Source organism: Brachyhypopomus gauderio, chromosome 6, assembly GCF_052324685.1.
Source record: "Brachyhypopomus gauderio isolate BG-103 chromosome 6, BGAUD_0.2, whole genome shotgun sequence".
Taxonomy (NCBI): domain Eukaryota; kingdom Metazoa; phylum Chordata; class Actinopteri; order Gymnotiformes; family Hypopomidae; genus Brachyhypopomus; species Brachyhypopomus gauderio.
Window position 1 is genome coordinate 15,402,338 of NC_135216.1, and position 22,155 is coordinate 15,424,492.

The following is a 22,155-nucleotide window of genomic DNA, read 5'->3' on the forward strand; positions in this document are numbered from 1 at the left end:
AGAGACTTTGTCAACCAATAGTATGAATTAAAATTATGTTGCTTCAATGGTCATTTAAATATTCCACAAACAGATACGCATTCAGTCTGCAAGGCACTCTGCTCTCTGGATAACCAGCAGAAGTTTGTTCCGCCATCACACCCATGAGAAATGGCAGTCAGTTGAGAGGACACCCCGCCCCAAGCCACAGTCCCTGCTCGGACTGCATCAACTGCAGGAAGAGGAGAGCCGAGAGCACCCGCCGTGACCGGCCTTTCAGGCACATGTTCACCCAGGACAGTTCTTAGGGTAGCCGGATATTTACCCGTCCTCCTAAGTCAGTGTCACTCAGCAATTGAAAAACATGTTGTTTTTTTTTGTTTGGACCACATAATTAGTATTTGCAGTGAAAGCACGTCTATGTTAAAAAAGACTACAAAAAAAAACCAAAACAAAACTCAACCAGGACGTGGTGAACTTCACATCCAGATACCATCAACACGGTTTCCGACTAAAACGTCCACTGTTCCTCAAGACACTGTTTGGTACTGAGAGTTAGGCGGAGGAAGAAAGACTCATCACTGAAGATACCGTATTTATAAGGCTATTTGATGGCACATTTATTGTAGATAGATGAATAATTTACTCATGGTTTACTTAGACATTTTAGTGAACTAAAACATCAAAACAGCCATGTCTGAATATGAAAAAAGTTCAATTCAGTTTCGGTTTCAGGTAGTTTCAGCACAACTGCAGACCTAAAATTGTGTATTTCTTTCTAATCTGATGTCGGTCTACAAGATGTAGCCTACCGATTTTGCTAGCGTTGTGTTTTCTACCTGGGTGAAGCCCTAGTGCTATGAGCAGGTGTTAAATTTGCGCACGGTTGCAAGTCACAAGGCTACAAAAGAGTTGCTTACTGAGGTCAGGTACCTTCTTAAGATGCTGCCAGTGAAGAAGCGAGAGACTTAGAAATGCATTAACATATAGGATATATATTTACGCGTATGCATTTTTGTTTTATGTTAGCATTTCTAAAGTTATCAAGGAACAAATTAACATTTGCATCGTCTCCCTGATTTCATTTGACAATAATTAATCTTTAATTAAAAAAAATAGTTAACTGTTCCAAGTGGCCAAAACGGAATTGGAATTGCAGCCATGATAAACCGTCAGGAAAAAACACCTTTACTTATGGACAACGCTGACATTATGCTCACCGACATCCAGGGGAGGTAAAGTACTAAATTTAAATTTGTTTTACGTTTACACAAATAGCCTAACAATCAAACGAGCAGTTGGGTCTTTTCTCGTTACTGTGCCCTGCCAATTTTCTGTATGAAATCTCTAATTATTATTTTTAGTTATTTGACATTTTAAGCGATTTTAAGTCTGTTTTCCACACGATTCTGTTGCACTTGTAAGCGGTGCGCAAACTTTGCGGGTTGACCCTTCGACGTCACACAAGGGACGTCACGCGACCCGCAGCCCCTACGACGTTCCGTCACGAAATGCTGAAAGAACATAAAAATTAAGCTTGAAACAAACTTTCACAGTCTCAAGGCAAGATGAAACCAAAAAGTGAACTTGCAGTTTAAAATGGCGAGTTTGAGAACCCGAAGAGAAACGCGAGAACGACTCTCATTCCTATGCCTACAATTATATAACCGCAGCAGTATGTTTTACGTGTTCTGCTTTTACTTCTTTCTAGTATATTCACTGATGAGGCAGAGCAGGATAGCAAGCACTGTCATGACAGCAACCAGGCCCTTGAAAACAGGCAGAGAGAGAAACAACTGGCCAGGAGACGTCTCTACATCGTCTCGATGGTTTGTCTGGTCTTCACGGTGGGAGAGATCTTGGGTATGCTTGCTGCAGTTTTTGGCTCCGACAAGGAATTGGGATTGATCTCTGTCATTTACTGCAGATGTAAGGAGATGTACAGCAGCCATTAGGTGATTTTGTATGGTTGTGTGAACAGGTGGGTACTTTGCTGGTAGTCTGGCAGTGATGACGGATGCGGCCCACCTGCTTGTGGACTTTACCAGTTTCAGCATCAGCCTATTTTCCCTGTGGCTGTCGTCCAAACCTGCCACACACACACTCAGCTATGGCTGGCACCGCGCAGGTGAGACATCAATCATGGTCACCGCCATTATCGTCATTATTTAAAGAATGTATTATGAGAAATATTGTGACTTCTCAGAGATCCTTGGAGCTCTTCTGTCTGTCTTCACCATCTGGCTGGTGACCGGTGTGTTGGTTTATCTGGCTGTGGAACGGCTTATTCATGAAGATTATGAGATTGAGGGCACCGTCATGCTCATCACCTCTGGCTGTGCTGTGTTGGCCAACATCATGTGAGTGATGGGAACCAGTGTGGTAAAAATCCCTTTGCAACACAAGTGTTCTCTTAATGCTGCTTTGAGTGAGCTATAATGCCACTCAGTCTTGCTTTGTCTCTCTGTCCTCCTGTTTATCCCTCTCTCTCTCTCTCCCTCTCTCTCTCACTCTGTCTCTCTTTCCTTTCATGTGCAGAATGGCACTTACCTTGCACCAGTCAGGCCATGGTCACTCTCATGGTGGTCTTGACTCCCACGGTCATGGCCACAGCCATGGGAGGAAGAATTCTCACAGCCACACTAACACAGACAGTGACCACCATGATCCAGAGGCAGGCAAGAAGCAACAGGGTAATGCCAGTGTCAGGGCTGCCTTTGTGCATGTGATCGGAGACCTTCTGCAGAGCGTCAGTGTGCTTGTTAGCGCACTTATAATCTTCTTCAGGGTAAGAGGGTGTGTTGTTGATGGACATCGGCCACACATTTAATTCCAAACACCTCTGAATGTTGGTGTACAACATTTGTATCTTCATATCTGCATATGAAGAGATTATAGTCCACTCCAAGGCAGAGCTAATGTCCTGACCACTGCCTCTTTGCAGCCCGAGTACAAGATTGCAGATCCTATCTGCACATTCCTTTTCTCCCTGTTTGTCCTGGGCACCACGATGACCATCATGAGAGACATATTGGTGGTCTTAATGGAAGGTATTACCATCATAAAGATGTTTAAGAATGTGTGCTTCATTCTCAAAGAGGCCTCAAATCCCTCCTTTGTGATTATACCAGTGAATTTATAACCATATGTGATCAAAACGATTTTACAATGTATTACCTGTGTTGTGCAGGAACTCCAGTGGGTGTGGCCTATGGAGAGGTGAGGGAACGTCTTCTGTCCATTAAGGGAGTGAAAGCTGTACACAACCTGCACATCTGGGCCCTGACCATGAACCAGGTGGTCCTCACTGCCCATGTGGCTACAGGTGAGACTGTGAGCATTGTCTGTGGTTGGAGCTGTAAAGCTGTAACTTTGTCCACCCTGTAATTTTATCTGTTTCCTCAGATGACAGTGTGGAGCAACATGCCGTGCTCAGAGAGATCACCCAGTTCTGCTTCACCACCTACAGCTTCCACTCAGTCACCATCCAGCTGGAGAAGCAGGCTGACCAGAGGCCGGAGTGTCACCTCTGTCAGGAACCCCAACGCTAATACTTCCTGCCCCCAAAGGCCAGACCAAGAACTGCCAGAGGCCAGTGTAGTGAATGACTTGCTGTCATGTTTATCAGTCAATATGACTATTCATTTGTCTGCTATAAACTAGATCTTCCTCCCTGTTCCTTGTGTGTGTTTATCAGTGGCAAATCCATTCCCAGGTCACTCGACAGTCCTTGGTTAAAGAAGAAAAGATTGGGGATGGGGGTGTTGGGTTGGTGTCTTATCCTGATTTTAAAGTTACTGTGTATTTCTAGTGGTGTAGAACCATATAACTCTATTTGGAATAAGTTAGTAGCTGTTTTTTTGGCACATTATGCTTCCATATGTAGCTTTGTGTTGCCTATTCATATATGTTAGCATAAATTAAAAAGCCCTGAGGGGGTACATAAGATATCTTTCCACCTATCTATTTCTCTCAGCCACTCTGAGGGCTAAGTGTTGCCAGGCAACAAGAACACTGTCGGTCATTGTCTTGTAGCTCACGTTGATGCTGGTTTAATGCTAGCACTTCTCTCTGACCTTGGGAGTCCCCGTGTGTGATAGCAGGTCTGGCACTGTGATTCATTGGCTCTGTTTAGGTCCCTGGGGATTTCATGAACCTTCATTCCTAAGACCTTTCCAATATATATGTCTCTCTCTCTCTCTCTCTCTCTCTCTCTCTCTCTCTCTCTCTCACCCATTTCTCTTTAGGTGAAGTCATGGCTCCAATTGCCTTCTAGAACATTAAACAAGAATTGAATATTATGATTTGGTTGGATCATAGTGTAGTGGACCTTATTAGTACTGAAGATATTGTAAAGTATATGGGACAAAGCGTGCAGAGCGTTGGGAATGTACCTTGACATCTGATCAGGGACTGCAGAGACACCTCCAGGCCACCAAAGGACTGTCCCCAAGTTATAAGCATCTGATGGGGGGGTCACATTCCAACACATTGTTTTCCAAAAGTTTTTTCTTTGCTAGTGTTGGTAAAGATAGCAAAATCCTCAAACCTATGAAGTTATCAACAGACTTTACAATGACATACTTACCCCCTTGTTTGTCTCTTCTCTGGACAACACTGCCACCCAAAACACACACACACACACACACACACACTGAGCTCCCTTATCTCTCACCTCTTGATGCATCTTTATGAAATACTCAAAAGGAATTCTCATTGTACTTAGAGCATGGAGCCCCTCAATCCACCCTCCCTCCCTGCCATATCGGTCTTTGCCTCTAACGCCTTTGTTGTTTTAATCCTCTTACTGTTCACAGGATGAGGCTAATCAAACAACATAAACAATTCCTTGCTTTGTGCATAGGGTAATTTCCAGTCTGCTAGTTTACCCAGAGGACATGCATTGAACGCTTTTTAAATGTACCGATTGCCTCTACAAGAGTTATGGATCCTAGATTCATAAATGATGACCAGATTCATAAATGATTTCATAAATGATTTCCCTGATTAGCAGGAAGCAGTAATTTGCACTGTGAAAATGTGTGCCTTTTGTAAATTTGATTGGTTTGAAATAGGCCAAATTGATGATAAACTTTGTTATAATCATGTTAATGTAATGTTAAGGATCAATATCACTGATACCTGTTTTGACCTTAATTCCACAATTAATCGTACTTCTTGTCAGGTATGTAGTCAAATGTAAATTCTATCCATTTGCTATTAAAAATATGGTTTACATTTTTAGGTTCTCATTCATTTAGGCATAAAAAATACTTTCACATGATGATCAAAGCATGGTATAATCCAGTGCTCTGCGTGTTTCTAAAAAGCTTTTTTTTTCGTACTTGTAACGCACCAAGTTTTTGAATTTATATAAATAAGGGGAGTAACAGACAACAGCGCTAGATGTCGCACTAGACTGTGTAAGTATACACTTGTATACTTGTTACTGTAAAGTGAAATGAGAGGAGTTTTAAAATTCGTGGAATGCCCACCGCCTTTTAGCTTAATTTATTCCACGTTACAACACTGCTTAAAATATTAACAGGAAAAAGAAGAAACCCCAACCAAGACTAGTTTTTATTTACAGGTGGGCTCTCTTTCGATGTTTTACGGTACTGTCAAACTCTCGCGATGACTGGCGCGAGTACGGCGGAGTTGACGAGACGCAGGAGAATGACGTCTCGTCAACAACAACACAACTAGCTCTGTCTAGTGAGCGTTAAAGGTAACCGCCAGTGTGGCAAACGTTACGTAGACCGTTGGCCGAAATGTCGGATCACACGACTGTTTAATCGACGAATTGTGTTGACGTGTTGTAGCTTTGCTGTCCAATTAGCCGTCAAGGCGTAGCCAGGTGCGTCAGCTGCAGGGAGTTGTATGGCTCTTCGGTTGCGGTGCGACGTGTGACTGACAACCGTTGCTAGCTGACGCGGTACACCACGACGCTTGGCAACTGGACTGCACTCGGCACAACACCACACACGTAAGCGGCTGTAACTCACACGTATGCGCTAGATAGTAACCTGGGCTACCGCTACAGCCCGTTGGCTAGCTAGTGTGATCGATTGATCGGGACTTTTCCCCCGTTAATCCCCGTTTATCTTTGTTCTAGTCATGCCACCGCGCACCGAGTCACACCTGCCGAAGTGACCCCGCCCCTTTGTCCCCATGACAACCCCGCCACTCGCCCCGTTCCCCGGGCAACAGCAGCAGCAGCAGCAGCAGGCGCAGGCAGCACGGGATGTGAACACGGCCTCGTTATGTCGCATTGGACAGGAGACCGTGCAGGACATTGTCTTGAGGACGATGGAGATCTTTCAGCTGCTTAGAAACATGCAGGTGAGCACTGTTAAACTCACGACAGTCGGGATTTAGACAAGCAGAAGTATGTATTTGTTTTTGGCCATACACGTGATTTCCAGGAAAAACACAGATATAATTGGTGTTGAAATCATGAAAATAACAGCAACCCAGACTTATCTGATAAAAAAAGTCAACAACAAAAAATGAGAAACGATCATTAAAGGCACCGCTTTCCCCTTTAAGTAAACGTACAGCATGGTCTTCTCATCAGTAATGAAAATGGGGTTCAAGTTACATTTGCATCAAGGTTTTGGTTTATATTGACACTCATACCATGTCCTGTTGCTGTTGTCCCTGATCTGTTGTTTTTGCCCCCCCACGTTCTCAGCTGCCCAATGGGGTGACATACCACCCCAACACCCACCAGGACCGTCTGGGGAAGCTGCAGGAACACCTACGCATGCTGTCCGTCCTCTTCCGCAAACTGCGCCTTGTCTACGACAAATGCAGTGAGAACTGTGCTGGTCTGGACCCCATACCACCCGAGGTTACTACCCACCTTTCACACCGCACTGGATCACCGTAGAAACGGGGGATGTTGGTAGCGTACACCGTGTACATGCCTTAGGCCAGTTGTGTTCAAGTCTGGACCTCAAATGTAAATCTGGGTCTGGATCTTCTAATCCTTTTGAAGATGTTTAAATGATTAATTGTAACTGGTTGGCCACTTTGTCATCACACCTGGCTCCCAGGTCTGGGGAGGTGGATCTGTAGCTCATAGACCTTGAGCACTGGGATCAGAACACCTCTGTCCTTGATGGTTAGCTGCATGATATCATGGGGTTTGTCTTGCAAAATTAGTTAAATCCAAACAGATGGATACATGCTGTGATTAACACAGGAGTTTTCTGGCTTTCAGTAATTTATGTGCAGTTGAATTTCTAAGTTTAATCCACAGATAAAGTTAAATGGGCAAAACATGGGCAAAACGACTTGCATGCCTTAAGCTTATACATTTAAAAGTGCAGTTGTTCATACTGTTGGGTTTACAGTAGCTGATGGAGAATGTCTTAATTCCTCTGTTCTTCAGACACTTGTGCTTCTCTCATAAGTGTCGTACACCTAGCACACACACAAGATTTAAAGATCTTACAGGAGAGGAGGGTTTTTTTTAGTAATTCTTCTGTGTCCTACTTGTTCTCTTGATTAATGTTGTTGTCTGGGCTTTAAAGCAGAGCATTCTTCTTCTTTTTTAATTAGTTTTATTTTCTGTTTATTTGTTTTTTTATTGGTGTTAATTCATCAGTGACAACAGACTAAAGCACATCAGGTCAGATGAACATGGTGTTAACCTAAAATACAGTGTGATTTGTATATTTCCTCAATGTATAGGAAATCGTACTACTGCCATTAGTGCTATATTAACCTTACTTGCCTTTGCAAGCGTCCGATTCCTATTAGGTTCTATTGAATTGTTTGGCCTTTGAATGTCGGCCGTCCTTGGCTTTTACAAGCATCACGCTCACAAACCTTTTTAAAAAATGCATATTGTTTTACATAGAAGGAGTATGGAATAGATTTCTGGGAACCTCTCCAAATGAAAAGCATTAGGGCCTGTATTGAAAGATAATTATGAACAGTGTGTTTAGATGTCTGTACCCATCTTGCCCACTGGAGGGCCCTGTTCTTCTGTGTTGTTCTACAAGGCCTGGCCAGGCCTGAGCTGCTTTGACTTGAGGTGCTTCGTCTTTTGGAGCTCTCTCTCCTGACGGGAAGTGGGCTAATGGGGAAGGCAGCATTACCTCATCACGGGAGTAATTAGCCGCAGCTCTTTGGACCGAACAGCTGGTAAAGGTGCTCACGTCAGCATTTTCCACAGCGAGCTGCACTCTGGAATTTCCTGCACGGCCAAAAAAAAAAAAAAGCCAATGTCATTTCATTTACCACTCCACTTTCCCCCCTCATCCATTTTCTTTCCCTGGAAGTAAAATACCAGAGCGGACCTCACCAAGTCGTTCTTTTCTGTCAAGCGGCAAACCGCGTCCATCCCTCACTGTGCAAACTATGACTAACCCAGTGCTGCTTCATTATTTCCTCCCTGAGCTGCCTCCAACTCTGCCAGCTCCTGCCGTGAAAGCTCCATACGGGCTCGGGGGGGAGAGAGGCCCGCTGGGTTTTCTGCCCTTGACTGGAGTTCGTCATGGCCAGCAGGTGCAGGTTCATTCCCTTTCCGGCTACAGGCTTAAGTTCCTTCTGCCTCTGCTTTGCCAATCAGACGCTTTTGGTTTGCTGCGGTGACTCGATAAACCTGCCATCCTGTCAGGGGCCAAGGACCTAGGGCAGCGCGTCAGACACCAATTTCTGGCTGAGAAGCATGTGCAAAGATCACTTTGACGGGTTCGTAATGGGCAAAAGTGGAAACTGCCTTGTGTGCTGGCTTTGCAGCTTGTCTTTAGGGTAGTGTAGAGTTTAGAGTTTTCATCTGAGGTCCACACTCTGACTGAGTGAAATGTGTGTCATTACTGTGCTCATCATAAATGCTAAATATGGGCTTACCTGGCAGCTGTAAACCCTGTCGTGCTTGAACTGATGTGATGGAAGATGATTACTGACTTGTCCTTGTCTACAGGGTGAGCAGTCAGGTGCCAGTTCAGAGGTTCACAAAACGGCGCCCTCTGTTGGTTAAGGCTGGATTTAGACCAAAGTGGAAGGACGGCTTCAAAATGCCCAGTGTGGTTATGGACCCCTGTGTCGGTGCTGGGTGGCACCATCTTTGATGCTCTGTGCCAGCAGGTGTCAGTGTGATGTAAGCTGAGGTGGCCGTCAGCACTGGCAGTACAGGAAATTCGTCAAGGTCATTTCATGGGACTGTTTACAAAAACAGTGAAGCATTAGGAGACTGACGTAGAAGTGGCTGAAAGAGCCACTTTGGGTGCAGCAGTGATGGAGGGAAGGGGATGGGTGGAGCAGTGTGGACATGTTGTGACTGAATTCAAAGCTGTTGAAGGTCTCTGGTTGCCGTATTTGAGAAGATGAATTATTATGTACCATAGCAGGCAAAATAGTGGAAAGACCAGATAAGCACTTGGTGGTGTTTTGAACTGACTAAGTGGGACGTACAAAGCAACATGCAAACGTCTTTCATCCTAATGTTAATGCCGGTATTTTTCCCTGTAATTTCCAAGCAAAGCGAGATGTCTGTCAGATGCTGAAAGCTGTAAGCCTGGTTATTGTAGAAATGGGGAAAAAATCTGGTGTCGAGAGGACTTTTCACCATCTGTTTCTATTCAAGGAAAAGTGCTGGAACGAAGGGTACATGTACACTTAAACAATATAGTCTAGCGTCTTAATAAAGAAAAGACAAGACGTAACAGAACCTGATGACTTGGTGACTTACATTTTAAATGACTGTATAGCAAGAGTTGCACATCATCTTAGGCAGGTAGCAGTGTTAAATATTCATTTAAGTTTAGCAATTTTGTGTCTCGGCAATGTTGTTATGATTAAGTTGTTGTATTTTATAATAGGCAAAATAAACCCCCATGATTTCATCATATATCTGCCATCAGTCTTCCTGCTCTTTCAAGATTGACATCCTTGGCTGTTGAGGATCGGTTGACCATTAATATGAATGACAGCTGAAGTGGATTTAAACTTGAACCGGACTCAGTAGTTTCCCAGATCTCATGTTTATGATACAGTTGCCAGTTGGAAACCACTTCCAAACTAAGGCTGCCATGGGTAACAGGCCTAACACGTAGAACTTATAGCAATGGAACAAAGTATTACAGTCTCTTTGAGTTCTCTGTTATTTAGGTTTCTCCCCACATCTGGATGAGGAAATTATAAACTCATGTTGTCTTAAAACATTCAGCACGCTAAACTAGGTTGTTAAAACGTGCAAAGAAACGTTCGTCACCAATCTAAGGAACGAAGCTCCTCTAAAACAAAAAAATATGGTGTGTCTATATTGATGAGTCCGTTTATATCTGCCCGTCCTGAAATAACCTGCAGGAAGGGACTGATGATGATGATGTCAAGGAATTATTCCTCACCAAACTGGCTTTACATTTTGTACCATGTAACACAAGATGATATTGATGTGGCAGCGGTAGACGTGTAAGTGCGCCAGGTGTGAGTGATTTGTGTCCTGACGTCTCTGTTCCACTCTGCTGTAGCAGCTCATCCCGTACGTGGAGGACGACGGCTCCAGACAGGTGGAGCGCGGGGGCGGCCAGGCCAGGTCGGCCAGCGAGGAGAGGAGAGAGGTGCTGGAGGTGAACCAGGTCAGTGCAGCGTCTCCTTCCACAGCTGCTGGTGCTCTTGAAAGTCTTCTGAAGCTACATGCATGTTCACTGCACACTCAAGTCCAGCTTAAATGATAATTGTCCAGGCACTTGTTTGTGCTCGTCTCCGAGTACCCAGACATCGCACAAGAGCCCTCAGTGTTTGTGAGTCATGCTGACCTCGCGTTCTGCTGTGGCGTGTTTTAAAATGACGTTTGCCACAGAGAATGACGAGAAACCCAGTGCTGTGTTGAGACTGTGGAGGGAGCTAAGGCAGGCCACCGGGCAGGCGAGCTGTGTCCAGCTGTGATGTCCATGCTTCAGGACTGCGTAGTGTGGGGAGCAGATGTTAGCCGCCCCGCTGAACCCTGGTTATGGTTGGATGCTTCCCTAATTGTCCTGTTAGCTAAACCTGTATGGCTCTGTACACTAATTTACTGGCAAAATGTTGTCAAGATAATCTAGATTCTGGTTCTGGATGTGGGAAGCCATGACTGAAGACTGAGAGTTCAGTCTTGGCAGTAGGCTGTGTGGTGGAGGTAGGGAGGCCCTGTGGCTCAGCCCGGCTCTGAAACAATGGCTCTCTCCTTATCTGTCAATTGAGGTAATTGCTGTTTGTCAGGGAGTGCCTGAAATATGAGTGGGATTCTGGGTGGCCTTCGTCTGTGTCACACACACACACACACACACACACACACACACACACACACACACATACACATACATCCATGTCCCAGGTGGGTGCATGGGTGTATACATGTTGGGGAGGTTCACATTGCCCACGTCAAGTGGGGAACCATCTGTGCTGTGCATTTGCTTCATCATGTTTAGTCTCGCGAGTGTGATCTCAAGTGTGATCGCGAGCGTGAGTCTCGTGCCTTGTCTCCAATCACCTCCATGTTAATGTACAGGTTAACGCAGGAGCGGCCTTGCGGAAGGCCGCACACCAACGCTGGTGCCCGTGTGAGCGAGAGCGGCTCCCTAACAGACCTCACATGACCGTTTATATCAGCACCTGGGCTCGGAGACAGCAGACCCCCCTCCCCCCCATCACTCACGCTCGGCCCCAGGCGGTGTGGGCGTGTCCCCAGGCGGTGTGGGCGTGTCCCAGCGGCCCTGTGCCGTGTGGGGCTGCTATGGCTGTGTTGGCGGCGGGCTGCCTTGATTTAATACTGCACTAAATGTGAATAAATTCCTGTCACAGGCCATTAAGGAGGCCTTGGAGAGATCACGGCTCTTATTAATTCTCCCATGCTCCTCTGGGCTCCTCTCCACTCCTCATTCTCCCGCACCATCCCTCTTCTTCCGCCTGCTTCTTTTTTTTTTAAATACACCGTTAATTACCGTGTCTGTCCTCTTTATTCAAATGAGAAAGTGAGATATTATGGGAGAGATTGTTTGTAATTTTAAGCAGGGCCCTCATCATGAGCAGTAATGAGTGGTGGTCACGGGTGGGGTGTTATCACCAGAACGGTGCTGTGGCTGGGAGTCTGCAGGCTCTCCTGATAAACGCACGCAGGCGCGCACACACACACACACACGGCTGTAATGAGACCCCGGCTTATCTTGCTCCAAACGCGAGTGCTCACAAACATGTGCACTTTCCTCATAGTAACAGGCCGCTCACAGGTGCAACCAATCTCCACGTGATTAGAAGGATCGTGTGTCACCCATTAGAGTGGGCTTGCTGAATGGAGGTGTTGTTTGTTTGTTTTGTGTTTGTTTGATTTGTTTGGTGTGCAGTGGGTGAGTGGGCAAATTACAGGACACGGGGGGCGGAGGGGGGGTGTGATGCCTTGGAATTAGAACACAGCACTTTAGGCTAAAGATGTATATCTGTTATGTATTTGGTGTATCATTATGGTCTTCACAGGCTAAAAACAATTAAGAGGAAAGCAATTATTCAACCTCCTGCTTATCTCAGGATCAGCTGAGGTCACTGGAGGTCTGGTTTTCTCAGCAGTGCTGGCAGAGGAAGGTTTTTCAGATAGGAATTATTTCTTTCTCTTTTAAATATGCTGGCCCTTAGCTGCATGACGGTGAACCTCTTTCACATTGACATCTTCATTTCCAGTAAAGCTGGTAATAGTTCCTCAGATTTTGCCTACGTTATCAGAATCTGTTCAACACAATCTTTCATGTTAATCACATCATTTGTTAAATTGCATATTGAGCCTTATCAAATTTTTGATTGCTCCACATTACATGAGCTAAAACAACCTAACCCGTGCATATGGCCTCACAGAATATAATTTGCGTTTAGAGCAGATCTTTCTTCACCATCAAAGTCGCTCCATGTATTACCCCCTTTCCTATAACCGAAGATAAGCCAAAGTAACCTCTCTCTCTCAGATGAGACTTAAAAGTGGAATTAGTGTGAGGCTCTCCCTTTCGCGGAGATCCGCTGCTCCGTCTCTGTCTCACATCATCGGCGGAGCCGTGCTCAGGCTGGGTGGTTGTAAGCTCCTGCCAGTCAGGCGTGAGATGAAGGAGCTGGTTGGTTCTCCTTTAAAGGAGACGCACTCTTGTAGTCGTGCATCTGCTCCAAGTCAGCACATGTAACTAAGCACCACTGACTGGTTCAGGGCCTTATTTCTTTTTTTTTCTGGACTAAATTGCTGTGGTTATCTCATTTATGGACATTTAGAAGTGACACCAGCTCATTAATAAGGCTATGGGTTCACTATAGCTTATTTTAGAAGTGATTTAGAAACTACAGAAGGAGTTTCCTGCTTGCCCAGTCCTATTTTGCCAGTTGGATATGCAGTCAGTCCTGCCTCTCCTGTTCCCACTGTTCCTCTCCTCCTTTCTCCACCCTGATTCTGTGGTGTGGGTGGAGCCCTTCCCCTCAACGCTCTGCACCTTGGCTGCAGTGGGGTGGAGCGCTTTGCTCCAAGGGCTCCAACGATCCCCACTCCTTAGCTCTGCTCCTAAACGTTGATTTTAAGAACAGATGAGACTTTCAACCTGGGGATTATGTATCGGTTTGATCTGTGGTTCTCATCTTTTGAAAGCAGCACAAAAGCAGCAGAGGTGTGGGGACAAGACTGACAACTAAGCTTTTGCATCCATGGGAATTTTTTAGCTACTAAACCAGTCAAACTGGCGGTTTTAGCTTCATAGATGGCCATCAAACCTCCACATATTGCTTTGTGCCTTTGTTAGGCACTCTGTTGTAGTACACAGTGGTATTGTTTTACCATTTGTTGTACGCCCAGCACATGAGAGGCCATATACCTGCATTCTGATATATAGCTGCTGCAAAACAAAGTAACCAAGAGCGGTGAGATCGATATGGCGGGCAGACGGGGGGGGTGAGAAGCGAAAGAGCTTGATTGAAAAATGTTGGGGAATGCAGCGTGGCTCAGTGGCGGCTCTGTGACACTGACACAGCACACCGCACGCTCTCGCCGCGGGCCTCCGCTTCCCCCTGGAGACGCAAAAGGTCAGGGGTCATAACGCCAGGTACATCAGAGACAGACCAACGACTAACACACACAACAGGGTGAGACGTTTCCAACACAACAAAACAAAAGATAATAAAGACGGAGATTGAACTGAGCTGCGGAAACGAACAAAGACCAGCGAAGACGAACTGAAAACACAGGGTATGTATACACAAGCTTGCAAGGGGAATAGACCAGACACCAACAATGAGGGCCAGAGTTACAAATGACGAGGCTTGAACAACTGACACAAGCACACGGAACACGAAAACAAAGACATGACTGGCAGGTGTGGGCGGGGCCAGGAATGACATCCCTGCAGTCTTCCAGAGACGCGTGTCCACCGGCCTCGCAAACATATGGTCTTTGTTTTGATCTTTTTGGTCTAAACCTGGGGTGTGCTCTTCTGCTCGTGGTGGGCAGTGCTGTCATTCCACCAGAGGGCGGTTATTGATCAGGTGTAATTGATGACGGCGATGCCCAGCATGTGACCGCATGCAGCTGGAGCCGTCTGTCCCTTTCACCGTGCTGGACTGTGGTCATTCTGCCGTAGCGTTGAGTTACTAGCGGAGTAACCACGTTCATTTATCACATGTTGATGGCGTCCACCCTTGGCTGGAGGTAATGGGCAGGCTCTCTTTATTTCAATGTAAACTCCAATTTCATTATAACTTCCATAGTCCTCATCGACTGGTCTCAGCTTTGTGAATTATCTGAGGGATTTCTGGTCTGAGATCCTTCACTGTCTCATTTCTCCACCACAGCAGAGGCAGTGTGGTGTCCTGAAGGAGAGTGAGGAGACACTGAATCCCTTCACCTCTCCCAGACACTTGGGTTTGTAATTCCCTCTCCTTCTGATGGAATGAAGCGGAGACTTAAGTTTCTGGTGACAAGGCGGATCGGCCAAGTGGAATTCAGGGTGAAGTAACTTGCATTATGAAGCCTCCATTTTCCTTTTATCTAAAAGAAAGTACTTTATCTGGGAGAAAGTTACCACCAGGAGCAGTTGAACGAATGAGGTTGTGTGCCCCTAAAATCTCAGCAGCTCCCGCTTCACATTGTGAAGATGAGTTTCTCTGTTCAGTTGCAGGGCAACTCCCAATATTTCATCCTGCTCTGTGTGGATGTTTTCCAAGCTGTTCACAATCACCAAGTGAGGCCATTAAGCTGGACCATGCTCATTGATTGTTCTGAGTACTAAAGCCTGGCCCATACACCATGATCTAAAAAGGAACATTTAGTAGTAATTAGTATAAAGTATTTAGGACTGTAGGCCCAGATCTGTGAATGGGGTTGTCCGTGGTTGAAAGAGTCTATCGCCACCGTGCTGCTAGATCAAATGGTGTTCGTAGAAATATACATTTCTACATCTTTGTACATTTGGCAGCTCTCAGGATTGATGCAGCCTGTCTAACATTGGCATGGTTTATCGATGGCCGCTGCCCTTTTGGGGACATCTGATTCATTGTGAGAATACCTCAAATGATATGTGAAATAAGAAAAAAAAATCTTCCTTGGAAATCTACAGTGATGTTTTTATCTAGCCTTCCAGTCTAGTGAAAATTGTATGAAGAGATAAACTTCTAATAGAAGAACACTCAGTATGGCTATACAGGGCTAATGCACTTCCCCTCATGTATTAATGTTAGTCTGGCACACTGATTCAAATGGCAGGCAGTACTGAAAAGCTTAATGAACTATCAGTTTGACACTGCTGCTGTACAGTAATAGACCATGCTCTTCATTTGAATCAGTTTGACACTGCTGCTGTACAGTAATAGACCATGCTCTTCATTTGAATCAGTTTGACACTGCCGCTTTACTAGTTCATAGTTATGGAGGGGGGGGGGGGGGATTCAATGTTGCTCAACTGGGTCAGTTCAGCAGTACCAGGGAGCAACCCCTCCCCACCACCCAACATTTCTAAATGCTCTAGGATGCTTTTATTAAATGGCACACTGTGTTTTCTACAAGAAATTTGGCAGCCTGGACTTTACAATACTCTGAGGGTGAAATTTTACACTGTACCGTATAATTAGGGTTCAAGCATGTGGTGCTTGGACCTTATTATAATTGTCAGGTTTCTTTTTCTTTTTTCTCAGCTAAAATACATTGTGCAGCAAAGACCGTAAGGCTTAGAAACACCAAAGGTGGCAAGTAAAAGGACCTTCTTTGGCCTGTTGGTGGCGCTATAGAACTGCACATTACCTCGCTCACTGTAAGACATAGGCAAATCTACATTTGCTAACTAGTCCAAGGTTTTTCATTTGATCACAACAATCTTGGTGTCAAAATATTCACAAGAGTCAGAATACAAATTATTATAAAAAACTTTTTGACGTTCCAAAACAATATGGTCACCATATACAAATGAACCCTTCTGGATAAGCGCATATTTTCCATAAACGGCTAAATCTCTTGAACACATCATTTTATTTTGATTAAACGTCACAGCCAGGTTAGACCTGTGACTGCAGGGTGGCCTGTTTTGCTGAATGAGTGTCCGTAGGGGTTTGCTATAAATGATAGAAAAACATATCCCAGCATACCCACATCGACAGGCACTTTGCCTGCTGCATCACTGAGCTAGCCAAGGTAAATTAAGGATGAACCAATATGTCAAAAATTGTGATCACATTGGCCCATTAGCTTTCACGAGGCATATGACAAGCTTAAAATTGACCAGTCACATCGAAACTTAAATGCTTTAGAATTCTCTGCAATTCTGTAAAGATGAAAAACATTTGGCTATGATGAGGGTACCTTTAAAATAAGTATGTCTCTTAGGAACATAAATCTGGATTCAAATGTTTCCTTGCAGGAGTCTTAACAACTTAGCAACGCATTGTCTAAATTGACACTAGTATCACTGAGTCATATAGCTGAAACTATATCATAGTTTATCTAATTTTGACCAAAATGGGCGTATGGGCAAATCTATGTAACCAAAACATTATGGAGAAAACTGCAAAGTGTGAAATAAGTTGCTCACCATTTACATATTGAAACGCAAGGCTTATGATTAAATGCAAAATAGGTAACTGTACACGGTGTATAGCTATAGGTGTACATCTATTTTGCATTTAATCATAAGAAGTAAGGCTTATCATTAAATACACAGTGTACATTTTCCTATTTTGCATTTAATTATAAGCCTTATGTTTAAATACCTAACTGGACAGAAGTCAGGAAGCATAGTTCACACTGAACGTACATGTAATGATAGCCTGATCCTGTCTGCACAATGTGAGCCACTTATGACTTTGAGAGAGTCTACTGTGTATTTCTGTAACACTACTTTATATTTAATTTTCACACCTAAAGGGGCAGAAGTCAGGAAAAGTAGGACACGTCAAAACAAATTTACAGACATACATGTAATGATAATCTGATGTTGCCTGCAAAGTTTCTTTGTCAGTTAGGACACTGGCAGGTAATAACAGTATACAGTTAACTTCTTTTCATAGGACCTTTGTTTTATGTAAATGGCCAGAAGTCAGCAATAGTGAGTCAGAACATAAACCATTATGCACATATTTGACATGATGCTTTTCAGTCTTGACTCTGATCAGCACATGGCACTGCAGTGCATCATCAGTTTATAAACTCCATGTATTTCACACAGCTTGAAACGTTTGCAAGGTGGAGCCAAATGTTTAAATAAACCAAACTATCTCATTGATTTAAGAATTAAAAGACCAGCCTACTGTATTATGTCACTAAAATTGACCTTATGTACTTAAACAGCAGTTGTACACTATTACTCTGATTCAAATTAATCTTTACAGACTGCAATTTTATCAATCCAGTATAAAGGTGGTCTGTAATAACATGCATTATACTGTTTCTCCATGACCATGTGCTTCAGATTTGACCAGTCCTAGTAATAACAGAACCATTGAACTGTACAGGGGTGTCTCAATAAATTAGAATATAATCAAAGTGTATTTATTTCAGTAAAGTGAAAAAAAAGTGAAACGCATATCTTGTATACTTTAGTCTTGATATAAGACAGTGGACCTACATCGGTGTTGTTTTCAGATTAAAGTAAATTTTGCATTTCATTTGGAAATCAAGGTCCTGGAGTCTGGAGGAAGAGTGCAGAGACACACAGTCCAAGGTCTAATGTGAAGTTTCCACAATCAGTGGTGGTTTGGGGGAGCCGTGTCTGCTGGTGTAGGTCAATGTAGCATTGATGCAGTAATTCGTGCACAAGGAGCCCCTGACCTGAGTATACTTTTCAGTAGACCAACATTTATGAATTAAAAATCATTTTTTCACTTTGTCTTATGTAATATTCTAATTTTCTGAGATAATGATTTTGGATTTTCATTGGCTTAAGCCATAATCATCAATATTAACAGAAATAAACACTTGAAATGGTTCTCTGTTTGTCATGAATATATAATGAATTACTGAAATAAATCAACTTTTTGATGATATTCTAATTTATTGAGATGCACCTGTAATGTTGTATGGCAGACCTAGCCGGTTTTTGGCCGACATGTAGGGCTTGTGCTTGACCATGGAAATTGCACTTGCAGCTGTATTTTCTATAATCGTTTTGACGATAATTTAGCATTTTAACATAAGTTCTCTGTGACTTTACAAATACAGACTTTTTTTTTTCCAAAAGGGAGCATGGGTTCTCTTTTGAGTCTTGGTCCTCCCGAGGTTTCTTCCTAATCCCCACCATCATAGGGAGCTTTTCCTTGCCACTGTTGCCTCTGGCTTGCTCATTAGGGATCTGGACCCATTCAATTTGAAAGTTGCTTTGTGACAACATGTGTTATATATGTGTTAAATAAATTTAACTTGACTTGAGTAACATCTTTTAACATTTCTGTTTTTTTGTAACAAGTACATGAGAGAGCTGCTGGTTTAGTGTTATTGTGGTTAGAGGTTTGTAGGTTGCAGACGGGTCCCTCATCGGCTGTGAAAAATACTTCAGACGTTTGAGGAGGTGAAACTAGTTCAAACTGATAGAAGTTTAAATTACACCAATCAGTCCACTAGGGTTCCAAAGTTCATTGTGTGTGGATTGATTTATTGAAGTACTCTTTGTTCATTGCTACCATAGCAACAACTTGTTTTGCAAAAGGATACACCATTAATGCAGCATTTGTTGGTTTTAAAATGCTATGAAAATGACAAATCCTTCATTCTGATAGTCCAAATATGTTCCACATAACAAAGAACCGGACTTTTCATTGTTTCTCCAACGTAAAGGTGATTACATCTCTTGGAAGAGACAGTAGACATCTGCAGTGAGGAAGAATGGCCAACCGATATACCAACCGATCCTTTCTAGCTAGTTTAGTGACATTATTAATATATTACATGTCCAACATCTAGTGGCTGGTGCCTGATATGGAGAAATCATACCAATGACTGCAAAAGGCTGGTGTTGAAAGACAGCATAGGAACAAGCTCTGTGCACCAGCTCAGATGCTGGGATCTACCAATGTTGATCTACCAATCCATGATGCAACGTGCAGACAGATCATGCATGGAACACCACAACCAAGTGGCGGGAATAACGTACAGAAACATCAGTGCAGAGGTGAAAGGGATCCTAGGAATGGCTAAGACCCTCAAGCGCCCACACCTCTGGTAGAAGACCTGAGCTTGAAGGGAATGAGTGGGGAAAATGTATATTCTCCATTCTGTAAATGGTACTTTGGGAAACTAAAATAGTAGTGGGGTCTAAAATTTAGAAAAAATATAATTTTCTCTTTAAATTATAGGTTGAAATATGTTGAAATATTCAAATGTGAATGAAATATGTTACATTATTAGGCACTATTGTTTTATGAATTTGACAAAGAAGCTTTTTTCTCCTTATTTTCCTTGCTGATTTTCTGGTGCCATTTTTCTCCTCCAAAATGGTCTGTATGCTGGACCGAGAGTCTGGGGCTTAAACCCTAGAGGGCAGCTAAGACCTGGCAGCCTCGAGTGACAGAGTTTTAATAAGTCTGTATTTGATCAAAAAGTGTTCCTCCTTCACGCATAATCGAGTACGGCTTCTTTGATCTCGTGTTGAGTTTAGGAGGATGGAAGGGTGGGTGAAGGACAAGCGAATTCAGATGTGTTCAGTGTAGCACCAGCTTTGGTGACTAAGTAATCCAGCCCGAATATCAACGTTTTCTTACTCTCAGCTTATCCTGAGTAAAAGCGAAGCTAACGACCTCGCCTGTGTTCCAGGCTCCCGACGCTGCCCTTATCGAGCGCCTATCTGACTCTTAGAGACATTATGAAATGCATGTACGTGAACTCACAGGTGGCCTAAAGTTTACCACATTAGTAAACTTGAAACAGGAAGAAGTATCTACGGAATTGCATAGCTAACTGCATCATAATTAAGGTCTTGGCAAATCCCAGTTGATCCAGTATGTTCCAGTTTTTGGAAACCGCATCACACTTGTAGCAGAACTGACTCCTGTATCAACAATGTGCATGTGTTATGTGTGTTTTATCTTTGTTGTAATTGGCTTTGGATAAAAGTGGAGGTGGCTGCCAGATGAATAAATGTAAATGTCGCACCTTAAAAAGAGCACCTCATTTTCAGCTTTATAGTAATGAGGCTCGCTGAGGCTGAAGAAGTTTGGCTTTTGTTCTTCATAGCAGATGACGTGCAGGAACTGTAAAGGTCTTCTGCTTCTTCTCCAATGTCTGATCAGCATGAATAGTTACAGGAATATAAAAACTGCATATTGTCATGTACGTTTAAGTGTCAGGGTGGACTTCAATGCTACGCATCATTTTTTTTGTACGTTTTAACACCCCGTTCAGCTGTGTTTTCAATGTGGACCAAAAGGCCGCACTCTCCACCCAACAGACGGGCAGTCAGTGAGCCATTTTGGAAGTGGATCAGATTTTCCTGAAATACATCACATATTAGGGCATTTAGACTGGACCGTTTCACTGTTTTGTAGAAGTGCTTTGGGTAAGTGACCTTAAACCAGGTGGACATGGGGGTTCAGGGTAAATGACTATGCACTGATAAGACTTTCATCTAAATCTGAATGTGTATTCAGCACCTGGGACTAAACCTCATACCCTTTGTTTGGATGGCGCCTGCACCTCAGTGAGGTTGCACAAGGCACTTAAACAAGTGTGGAAGCACCTTAGCTCAAGTGTGCTGCTCTGCATTTACTGTGCTGTTTAGGCTAAAATCGAACATAATTTGCTTTCTCCTTTGTCTTCTCCTTGAAAACATGGGAATTAATTTAGCGTACATCTTTTCCATCTGTCCTGTTTCATGCAAATGCTAACTTAAGATGTTTTTCTTTCTTTCACTGGATCACATTATGTGGTAACAGATAAGTCTTAAAAATAATTTGTCGTTTATATTACAGAAACTGAAACAGAAGAACCAGCAGCTGAAGCAGATAATGGACCAGCTCAGAAACCTCATCTGGGAGATTAACTCTATGCTGGCTGTAAGGAGCTAAGCACATATACTCACACGGACACAAAATGACTTGTATATGCAAGGGAGACTATCGTCTACACCAGCTGCATTAACGAGATGTCCGTTTTCACTGAGCATGACGCAGTAAAGAGAGCAGAGGAGCGTGGCGCTGAGATGAAAGGTTGCCAGGGAGCAGCAGGAAGGAGAAGAGACGGAGAGACGAGGGTAAACGCTCCCTTCCTCACGGCCAGGAAGGCGCCCCCCTTTGGTTGCCCTGGGTATCGCCTTGAAAATGCGACGTTCTTATTTGTGATGGATTTCTGTCCGAGTTGTATTCCAAATATTTAGAAATTAGTGTTGCTTTGACTGTGTAATGTTTAACTTGCAGTTCAAGAAGGATGTGGCATGAATACAAATATCAGTGATGTTTTAATGTGACTTGTTTTAGAAACGATTAGGCAGCTGTTAATGGATAATTTGATCTTTCAGTTAATTTTGTTCTAAGGTTTTTCATATTTATATGTTTTGCTTGATGTTTATGGTTCAAAATGAAAACAGCTTTGCTTTTAGATGGTTTGCCAGTAATCACAATAAAGGAACTATGTCAAGATTGGACAAAGCGCCAAACTAAACGTGTGCCTCTCTCTGTCTCTTGATCTAATGGAGACTAAATCGGTGATCTTTGTTGGACGGCATTTAGTTACCAAGTATAGGGTCAGGAAAA

At 43.6% G+C, this 22,155-nt stretch overlaps 2 protein-coding genes across 7 annotated transcripts; both read left to right on the forward strand.

Annotated features, from left to right (window-relative positions):
- The first annotated feature begins 149 nt into the window (after positions 1-149).
- On the forward strand, positions 150-5,195 carry LOC143517012 (proton-coupled zinc antiporter SLC30A8-like). 5 transcript variants are annotated; one of them, XM_077009070.1, is made up of 9 exons: positions 150-316; positions 1,099-1,214; positions 1,691-1,842; positions 1,961-2,107; positions 2,186-2,339; positions 2,518-2,767; positions 2,924-3,029; positions 3,170-3,304; positions 3,385-5,193. In XM_077009070.1, exons 2-9 carry the CDS (start codon positions 1,141-1,143, stop codon positions 3,528-3,530), a joined length of 1,164 nt encoding a protein of 387 aa, XP_076865185.1. In that variant the 5' UTR covers positions 150-316; positions 1,099-1,140; the 3' UTR covers positions 3,531-5,193. The 5 variants fall into 5 exon arrangements, with proteins under 5 accessions (XP_076865185.1, XP_076865184.1, XP_076865186.1 ...); XM_077009069.1 differs by lacking the exon at positions 150-316 and adding an exon at positions 370-903; XM_077009071.1 differs by lacking the exon at positions 150-316 and adding an exon at positions 370-571.
- A 372-nt stretch (positions 5,196-5,567) lies between these two features.
- Positions 5,568-22,063, forward strand: med30 (mediator complex subunit 30). Of its 2 annotated transcripts, XM_077009074.1 has the most exons (6): positions 5,568-5,707; positions 5,802-5,965; positions 6,095-6,321; positions 6,674-6,832; positions 10,464-10,571; positions 21,376-22,063. In XM_077009074.1, the coding sequence occupies exons 3-6, from the start codon at positions 6,151-6,153 to the stop codon at positions 21,469-21,471; spliced, it is 534 nt and encodes a 177-aa protein (XP_076865189.1). In that variant the 5' UTR covers positions 5,568-5,707; positions 5,802-5,965; positions 6,095-6,150; the 3' UTR covers positions 21,472-22,063. The 2 variants fall into 2 exon arrangements, with proteins under 2 accessions (XP_076865189.1, XP_076865190.1); XM_077009075.1 differs by having other exon boundaries at positions 5,619-5,965; positions 10,467-10,571.
- The last annotated feature ends 92 nt before the right edge of the window (positions 22,064-22,155 follow it).